Genomic DNA, 9,517 nt, shown 5'->3' with positions numbered 1-9,517 from the left:
GGGTCAGGAAGATCCTCTGGAGGAGGGCACAGCAACCCAGCTCAGTAGTCTCGCCTGGAGAATCCCACGGACAGAGGAGCCTGGTAGGCTACAGTCCATACAGTCGCAGACGCAGATATGACTGAGACAACTGAGCACCCATGCAAGCCAAAACATGACTAACTTGAGGGCAGGGCATTTGACAGAGAAACAAGAGGACCAGATCCACTGACAATCTCAAGCAAGGTGCCTGCTTGAGTTCAGCCTTCGCTGCCGTCTGGAGTTACATATAAGAAGCTATCTATGCATAAGAGGTAAATGGTGGATGTGAGGAGATGCCTGTTGGTCCACTTTAGGCCAGTGAAGGGTGGCACATGCTTGGTTTGGGGTGCAGCTGTGCCCCAGATGTTCATTGTCTCCCCTGGGTCTCCAGACTAACTCAAGTAGAGACCTTGTTGTGCACAAAAGCCTTATAGAGATGTTGTGGGGAGAAGGAAATGGCATGTTATTAAAAAGAAAACCAAAAAAAACCCTCTTCCTCTGGTGTCTCTGCCTCTGAGGTCATTTGAGTCATTCTCCAAGGATGGCTTGGTGAGGAAACCCACACGTTGTTCTTTGCCTACCCTGGGGGACTGGTCCTTCTCTGTCTCTGGCAGATAGGATTGGTGGCCAGGTTTTTTTCATCGCCCACTGATCTTGTGTTTTTTGTGATGAGACTAGAAGCCAAAGAAAGAAGCTGCCTGGAGAGGAAGGAAGGCTGCAGGAAGATTGTCTGAGAACTTGCAGAACTTTGCGGCATCTAGCAGGTAACAGGGTTTGTTCGTCTCTCTCTCTCTCTCTTTCCCCCTCCCTCCCTTGCAACGTGGTTCTCCCAGTAACAATCTGGGTCAGCCTGCACACTTGATCTTTCAAAGCCTCAGTTTCAGTACTTCAAAATTATTAGGGTTAGGAATTATGTAGCCTAAAGCCCAAAATTTACTGCAAGAGAAAATATTACTGGTACTATATTTTTCAGAAATGATTGTATCAGTCCATCGGACTAGTGTAATAGTGGCAAGAATGCTGGAGTGTGTTGCCATTTCCTCCTCCAGGGGATCTTCCCAACCCAGGGATCAAACTCGGGTCTCCTGTATTTCTTATGTTGCAGGCAGATTCTTTACCTGCTGAGCCATAGGGGAAGTCCATACTTTTCAGAACCTAAAATATGGAACATAATGAGCTCAGACAGTAGCCCTCTGGTGATACTAGCTTGCTTATTTCTTGTGTTTGTGCAAAAGCATTTTCACATATGCACCTAGTGGCTGCTGCATGCATATCTGTGTTAGTTGCTCAGTCATGTCTGGCTTTTTGCAACCCCATGGACTGTATGTAGCCCACCAGGTTCCTCTGTCCATGAGATTCTCCAGGCAAGGATACTGGAGTGGGTGGTAATTCCCTTCTCCAAGGGATCTTCCCCACCCAGGGATCGAACCTTGGTCTCCTGCACTGGAGTCAGACTCTTTACTCTCTGAGCCACCAGGACCTATAGAATTTTCTGCACGTTGCTGGGAGGAGGGTCTGACCTGCTCCCTGAAGTCATAGGATGTCCTTTGAAAAACGGGCTGAAAAATTGCCTTGCGATTTTAATATGACTTGATTTCTGTTGTTTCTCTCTTTTTTTTTTGGATGTAAAAATATTTTTATTGGAGTATAGTTGATTTTTAATATTGGGTTAGTTTCTGCTGTACAGCAAAATGAATCAGTTATACATATACACATATCCACTTATTTAGATTCTTTTCCCACATAGTTCATTACAGAGTATTGAGTTGAGTTCCCTGTGCTATATACATTAGGTCCTCATTTGCTATCTAATATATATATACACACATATATTAGCGTATGTATGTCAATCCAATCTCCCAATTTGTTCCTCCCCCAACACCCCACCCCAGTTTTCCCACTGGCAACCACATAAATTTAGATTTTTAAAGGTGAAATCCCTTATCTTTAAAATGTTGGTGGCTAACTTCTATTTATTTACTTTTTAACTTTTTTACTTTGTATTGGGGTATAGCCAATTAACAAACAATGTTGTGACAGTTTCAGGTGAACAATGTAGGGATCCAGTCATACAGTCACATGAATCCATTCTCCCCCAAACTCCCCTCCCATCCAGGCCTCCACACAACACTGAACAGAGTTCCATGGACTCTACTGTAGATCCTCGTCGGCTTCCCACTTAAACCCTAGCAGTGGGCACCTGTCCATCACAAACTCCCCTACTATCTGTTGCATACACTGCTTAACTGGAAGGAAAATTTCTATTTTCAAGAGGGGAGAAATTTTTAGGAACAGGATTCAAGATGATCTGCTCAGGTAAAGTATGTGCTTTATTTCTGAGAAAGAAATACAATTTACTGTTTAAAAAATGATTTATCTCCCTCATTAACCAGAATGGGGTCATGAGGGCGTTATTCCTGGAGGATTATCCCGCTTCGCTCCGTCTCACCATGCTACCTTCCGATCAGCGATCAGCGTGTCACCCTCTCCAACACTCTCCTATGGGGCCAGTAGGGGGAGATTCTGAATGCTTTTGGCAAAGAGTAAGATAATCTGCCCAGACTTGGTCCATTTCAGGCCAGTTTCATTATTTTCCTGAAACTGAATCAGTTTCACAATTTTCGCCAGGGTGCCTCTATCTTTGCCGTCCCCACGTGCCCCTTTCAGCTCTGCCCAGTGGAGACGTGGTGGCAAGTGGGGCTATCCAAGCGTGGTAGAAGGAATCACTTTCTTTTGGGAAGGAGCTGTTCTCTAAACTGGTCCAGCTGTCTTCCAAGTGTAGGAAGAGAAGTGTTTAGTAGCGCTTAACTGAATGAATTAAGGGATGATGGCTTTAAAACGAGGGAGCTGGGTTGTTGGCAGGAGGAAGCATGATGATGGTGATGTTGGGAGGGGACTGATGGGCACAGGGGTTTTCAGGGGGCAGAGCAGGGGAGAGAGTGCAGCTGGGACGTGGTGGCAGCCTTCTCACCAGAGGTGTGGCAATTTGCACTAAGCTAGAGAGGAGAAATAAATCTTCAAAAAATAGTTGAGAAAGATGGTTCTTGAGAAGGCCCCCCCACCCCCTGCCTTTTTTTTTTTTTTAACTTCTCTTTCTGCTCAGGCTAGGCTCAAAGAGAGCAGCAATTTAAGCCTCTCATTCTTGGAAGAGACGGCTGGCTACCAGTTGCTTGGTCATATATAGCACGTGAGTAGCTCTGCTTGACCTGTTCCCAAGGGACTTAGGGGCAGCCCGAGGGGACCAGTCTCTTCCAGCACGCAGGGCAGGCAGCGTGCTCTGGTCCTGCCTGCATTCTAAATTGGCCAGGAGACAAAGTGAAGGAGTTGTCATCTCTCTCTGATATCCCTTCAACACCACTCCTGGGTGCAGGCGGCTTCATGCCATTGCTTTATTACCTACCCCCTGAAGCCTCAGTTTCCTCATATTTAAAAGACGTGGACAGCGTCATTTGATTTCTCTATGAGTCCAGGTGTATCATCTCCATCTTCCCCCCTCCAGTTGCCCTTTTTGCAGCTCTTTCAGCATCACTTTCTCTGCCCCTCATCACTCTAGTCACTTACCTGGTACCTATGTGGTACCTTCAGATGCTCAGGAGCCCCACCTCAGTGGTCCTCTCTGGAGACCACCATTCAAGATGACCCAAGGGCAGTATGTGAGAAAATAGAGCACCTTGGTTTCAAGATCATCAGCACAGAAAACAAGCTGATACCTAAAAAAAACACCCGGTTCTCCCATTTGCCACCCCTATGCAATATGTTTAAAAATCCTCCTTGAAAAGATCCAGCCAAAGATGAGAATTATTTTCAGGTTTATTCCTTTTCCAAGTTTCAGCAGAGAGCATTAGCTGAATTGATGTATCAGTTTTCTCTAGAAAAACAAAACCAATAGGATATATGTATGAAGAAATTTATTTGAAGGAATTGGCTCACACGATTATGGGGGATGGTAGGTCTGAAATCTGTAGGGCAGACTGGCAGGCTGGAAACTCAGGCAGGAGGTGCAATGAAGTCTTGAGGCAGAACGGTCTTTTGGCTTGAAAAATACAATACCATTAGAATGAATTACAAAATATAATCAGGAAACTGACAGAAGCTGAATGTTGACTTTCAAATGAAAATAATTTATTTATTAAATTATTTTCCTTCAAAGGTAACCATTGTGGCCAATTTCACAGATGGAGAGGTTAGATAATATTCTATATGGCGTGATCCCAAGGATGGTGGAGGAAATTCACTTATTCCAAAAAGTATATATATTTTTTGGTTTATCTGTCCTAGATGCTGAAATTCCACAATTAGAGATTCATTCTTTAGCATTAAGTCCTTGAGCTTTACAAAATACTCTAAAAGTTTGCACACAACAAGGTCCTGATGTAGTTTTGGAAAGGGTTGTGAAGAACTTTCCAAGTAATGAAGCTTTAGTAGTCATCCTTGGGTGGGGCCTCAGTGGACCCCCTCAATGAAAACAAGAAGGAAGAGGTGGGAAGAAAGAAAGATCAAGAAAAAGACATATGGGGGATGGCAAAAGAAGGAGAGTGGGCAGGAGAGAGATGGCCCTGAGGTAGTTACTGGTCTAGGACTGTTTGAGCTGAGAACATAGAAGTGTAGATCTTTGGTAACATAACAGCTGGTCTGAACTTAAATCAGGTGTTCCCTCTGTTTACCGGATGTATGGTCCACCCTCCTGCCTACCTGGACTCATGACCATCTCCTACTTCTGCAATGACCAACTCGTTCCAGTTTGCCTGGAACTCTCCCAGTTTTAACACTGATGCTCCTTTGATCAAGGGCTTCTCTCTGTCCAGGGCACACTGGGATGATTGGTGACTCTCTACACCACCATCACCATGGAAGAACTTAGGGAAGAGCTCCTTTTGTGAATTTACCAGAGGGAGAATCTTTGTCAGGCAATCTTGAGTTTGGAACTCAGGACAGGACTGAGACCCTCAAGGCAGAGAGCCAGGATGCCAGGAAATGACCAGCTTCCATGTTTGGTCTTCTGGGTGGACAGCACATTTTTCAGTGCATATTGTCAGTAACTAAGTATTGGTGGTGGGAAACCATGTGTTGGTGCTCTTGTGTTGGGACTGTCTATATACTCTTCACTAGGAGCCTCAGTCTAGTGCCAAGAGTGGCTGAGATCAGCAGACTTTGGTTTTAGTCTCAGATCATCCATTACATTATGTTGACCTTCAGTAGTTGTTTTCTCCCCCTTCAGTCTCCTCATCTATAAAATGTGGTGTTCTTTGCTGAATGTCACATCCAACTCCAGTCTGAACAATCCTTGCCTGTTCTCTCCCTAGAACAAAATGGAAGGGCTTCAGCAGGGTGGAGGAGACAGCTGCAACACAGGTAAGGTCTGGAGGAGCCCTTCACGACACTGGGGGGCCATGAGCTCAGCCAACTTCCCACCTTCAGTGAAAGGTACAAGACTAGAGTCACCTGAAGACAAAGAAAATGCATTTCCCCAGGAAATAGAACTTACTAGGCTATTTGCTGTCATACTCTCCTTACTGAGGATATGTTTTTTTCATAGAAAACCCAGCCATGTGATAAAATGGAGACCAGGCAGGGATGGGAGGAATTGAAAGTATGGGACGAATATTTAATTCAGTGGTTGTAGGAAGCTCGGAGCAACAGAAAGGCTTCTGGGTGGGAACTGAATAGGGAGAAAGTTCTGGAAGAAAGTTCTCTTCTTCCTCGGGAAAAGTCCAGCATCCTGGAAGGATCAATCCTAAAGACTTTGGCCATTCTGGGTGATTTATTCTACCAGCCCTGGGTGAGCTCCCTTTATTCTTTATATAAGAATATTTACTCTGGGCCCAGGCCCGTGGTGAGAATAGAGGATGTGATAGCCACATTGATCCAGGGGTGCTAGTCTTTTGAGATCTTTTCCTTTTTTTCTTTCGTTCTCTTCCTCCTCAAGAGGCATGTATTACTCTTTTTGTCAGTTAAAACTGCTAAAACAAATAGCAGAGACTGGGTGGTAACCAAGAAATATTTATTTCTGACTGTTCTGGAGCCTGGGAGATCCAAGATCAAGGTGTGAGGGATTTGGTGTCTGGGGAGAAGCCACTTCCTGGTTGCTGTGTCCACATCTGATGGAGAGTAGTCTCTTTCTTTTCTTTGTTGTTCCTGTTCAGTCGCTAAGTGGTATCCAACTCTTTGCGACCCCAAGAACTGCAGCATGCCTGTCCTGGACAGGCTTCCCTGTTCTTCACCATCTCCCAGAGTTTGCTCAAAATCACATCCGTTGAGTCAGTGATGCCGTTCAACCATCTCATCCTCTGTCACCCTCTTCTCCTCCTGCCCTTAGTGTTTCCCAGAATCAGGGCAGTTTTCAATGAGTTGGGTCTTTTCCAAAGAGTTGGCTTTTTGCAACAGATGGCCAAAATATTGGGGCATCAGCTTCAGCATCAGTCCTTCTAATGAATATAGTCCTTCTTTTCTTAGAAGGACACTAATTCCATCATGGAGTTCCAGCCTCATGTCCTCATCTAGACCTCATCACCTCCCAAAGACCTGACCACCAGTGACCATCACGTTGAGGATTAGTGTTTCAGCATATGAATTTTTTTGGGGGGGGGACACATACAGTCCATAGGGATTGCACATTAACTTTTCATGTGCTTTGACAGGTGGAGGAGGAGAGAGTTTAAATCCAGGGTCATCTTCATTGAGGATCATCCTGGTAGGCAAAACAGGCAGCGGGAGAAGTGCCACCGGGAACAGCATCCTCTGCCAGCCAGCTTTTGAGTCCAAGCTGGGGGCCCAGGCGGTGACCAGGAAGTGTCAGAGGGCAACAGGCACGTGGAATGGGAGGACCATCCTGGTGGTGGACACGCCCCCCATCTTTGAGGCCGAGGCCCAGGATCAAGAGGTGTATGAGAATATCGGAGCCTGTTACCTGCTGTCGGTGCCAGGGCCCCACGTGCTGCTGCTGGTGACCCAGCTGGGGCGCTTCACCGAGCAGGACGCAGTGGCTGTGACCAGGGTGAAGGAGATCTTTGGGGTGGGAGCCGAGAGATACATGGTCATCCTCTTCACCCGCAAGGAGGACTTAGAGGGCGGATCCTTGGATGAGTATGTGGCAAACACAGACAACCTTAGGCTTAGGAGCCTGGTCCAGGAGTGCGGGCAAAGGTATTGCGCCTTCAACAACCGGGCTTCCGGGGACGAGCAGAGAGAGCAGCTGGCCCAGCTGATGGCCGTGATCGAGGGGCTGGAGCGGGAGCACCAGGGCACCTTCCTCACCAACGAGCTCTTTGTTGATGCACAGAGGCTCCAGCGAGGTGGGGGTGATGCCTGTGGAGAAGACCACACGTACTACCTGGCCAAGGTGCAGTTGCAGGTTGCAAAGCAAAAGCAAGGCCTGAAAGAGGCCAAGAGAAACTGGGCCTTCAAGACAGTCTTCCTACTCAAAGCCTGGATCATTGTGAATTGTGAGCTTTGTGTTTGTCTTGTTTGGTGTAGTTTACTTTTTCTTCTTATTCTACTGATCATCCTGTACCATCTTTAATTCTGAGTGACATCTGTGTGGCAGAGCCATTTCTCAAATATCACCTCATGGATTCATGGTTTAATTCAGAAATAAAGTCTCCTGGTCTGCAGAGGACATGGTTTGTTGTCTCTGCAGCTCCCATGACCCTCCTTCCTTGTAGATTTCTGGCTTGGTTCATGCCTCCACTGCTTCCTTGGTGAAGCCATGTGCTTCAGAGCAAGACAACGACTGAGTTTCAGGGATGCCTGGCTGGTGTGTGTACCATCCCATTTTCTTTGCAGTGACCAGCTCAGTCATGGGCCTGAGACCAAAGTTGACCCAGTGGGAAGTGAGTAAAAGTCTGCAGAAGTGGGGCCAGAAGGTATCTCCTTGCCCAGGAGAGACCCCCATAGAGAGACAGTCTCTTCTTCCTCGAGACACTATGGCATCTGAGTGCAAGGCATGGAAAGACAGCAGTCATGTGAGATTGAAGGCAAAATGTTAGGGTTCACAAGGGGCTCATAGCATATAGTTAAAATATAGCCCATTGTGGTGACCTGACAAACAAGGGATGAAGTCACAGTGGCCACATTGCCCGGTGAGCATCCTGTTTTTCCTGAAGGCAATATCCTGTTTCTCCCTGCTGGTGCCAGTTTCTCAAGACTATGTGACCACCCAACTTTGAGATCCCTTCAACTGCATGACCACAAGACCCCAGCTGCGGGCTAAAGATAAACTAAGGCCCCCTCCCTTCAGGGCATGATTACCCATCAATAAGGTATAAGAAGAGTTGGCTGTAAAGGGAGGGCACTGGTTTTTCTCTAAAGCCAGTTACTTTCTTTCTTTCTTCCCATAATGAATCTTTTTCTGCCTGAATGCCTGGCTTACTCTCTTTTTCTCCACGGTCACCTTACCCAACACTTCAAGGCTGAGCAGAGTAATGGAATCAACCCTAGCCCCTGAATCAACCAGCCCTGAAGCCCACCCCACCTCTGATTTCTGATTATGTCAGCCAATAAATTCCCTTATGACTTAAGCCATTGGAGTTTGGGATCTCTTTTACCTGCATTTGAAAACATTTGAACTAATGAAGAGCTCTTCATATCTCTTTAAAAGAAATCCTGAAATTTATCAGAACACCCGTGTTTTCATGCCTCCTGCCAAAAAAAGTGAATTGAGAATAAATAAATGAATTTCTCTTTTATTAGGTGACAGGGAGGACCTCTGCCTATATCTAAAGCTCTCACTTCAAGAAATGGAAATTCACTGAATCCCAAGAATGTGAAAAGCCCCTGGAATGAATTATCCTGAAAATGACAAAAGGAGGGGCAGAGGAAATGGGATGGCCCCCAGGTGGTCATTTCTGTGCTCCCTTCTCCTTTTGAGGGAGAATCAGTGCTCATATTTGAACACTTTCCAAGAGATTACGTTGGGGAACATCCATGTGTGAGTCAAGGTGGAGCACGACCCTTTCTCCTCCTCTACTGCAAAATATTCCTGGGTTCACCCTCCAGCTTTACTCCCCTAGAAAGTCAACAAAGGTGGAATGCCATCTGGCTCACTGAGAAACGCTGCTCTTGGGGAGAGAGATGCTTTCTCATTGTGGGGAGGTCTGGGAGCCGACCATCTGCATCCCTGGAAGGGGGCCATCCTCCCGCAGCCCTGCTCCCAAATACTTTCTTTAGTGAGTTTCCCTGGTCCAGTGCCTGCCCTGGAGGGAGGAGGAGACTGCCCAGCCCAGAGGGCTTCAAGGTCGACTCCATCAGATCTGAAGTGTCCACCTTCCTCTGCTCAGCCCAGTCTCCTCTGAGGGCCTGGGCAGTGGGAGGAGCCAGGGTCCCCGGGAGGCCAAGACAGAAAGCTGGCTCCCTCCCGACCTTGCTGTCAGTGCCACTCTGTGTCAATTCACCTCCTCGGTGTCCCCATTCCTGTCCTGTCCTCTCCATCCCCACACCTCCCATTAGGGCTCAGGCCCCGATGGATGACTGAGATGGAATTCTTTTCTTCTGAATGTGA

The 9,517-nt window shown here is 46.8% G+C and overlaps 1 protein-coding gene across 7 annotated transcripts; it reads left to right on the top strand.

Moving 5' to 3' along the window:
- The first annotated feature begins 551 nt into the window (after positions 1-551).
- Positions 552-8,534, top strand: LOC145524647 (GTPase IMAP family member 5-like). Of its 7 annotated transcripts, none has more exons than XM_081537328.1 (5): positions 552-785; positions 2,138-2,337; positions 3,125-3,208; positions 5,325-5,373; positions 6,660-8,534. In XM_081537328.1, the coding sequence occupies exons 4-5, from the start codon at positions 5,331-5,333 to the stop codon at positions 7,538-7,540; spliced, it is 924 nt and encodes a 307-aa protein (XP_081393454.1). In that variant the 5' UTR covers positions 552-785; positions 2,138-2,337; positions 3,125-3,208; positions 5,325-5,330; the 3' UTR covers positions 7,541-8,534. The 7 variants fall into 7 exon arrangements, with proteins under 7 accessions (XP_081393454.1, XP_081393458.1, XP_081393455.1 ...); XM_081537332.1 differs by having other exon boundaries at positions 2,138-2,564; XM_081537331.1 differs by having other exon boundaries at positions 702-785; positions 3,130-3,208.
- Positions 8,535-9,517: the final 983 nt, after the last annotated feature.

This window comes from Giraffa tippelskirchi, chromosome 10 (genome assembly GCF_054371585.1).
Source record: "Giraffa tippelskirchi isolate mGirTip1 chromosome 10, T2T-mGirTip1v1.2.pri, whole genome shotgun sequence".
In the NCBI taxonomy this organism is placed as follows: Eukaryota; Metazoa; Chordata; class Mammalia; order Artiodactyla; family Giraffidae; genus Giraffa; species Giraffa tippelskirchi.
This window is presented reverse-complemented; position numbering and strand designations above follow the sequence as displayed.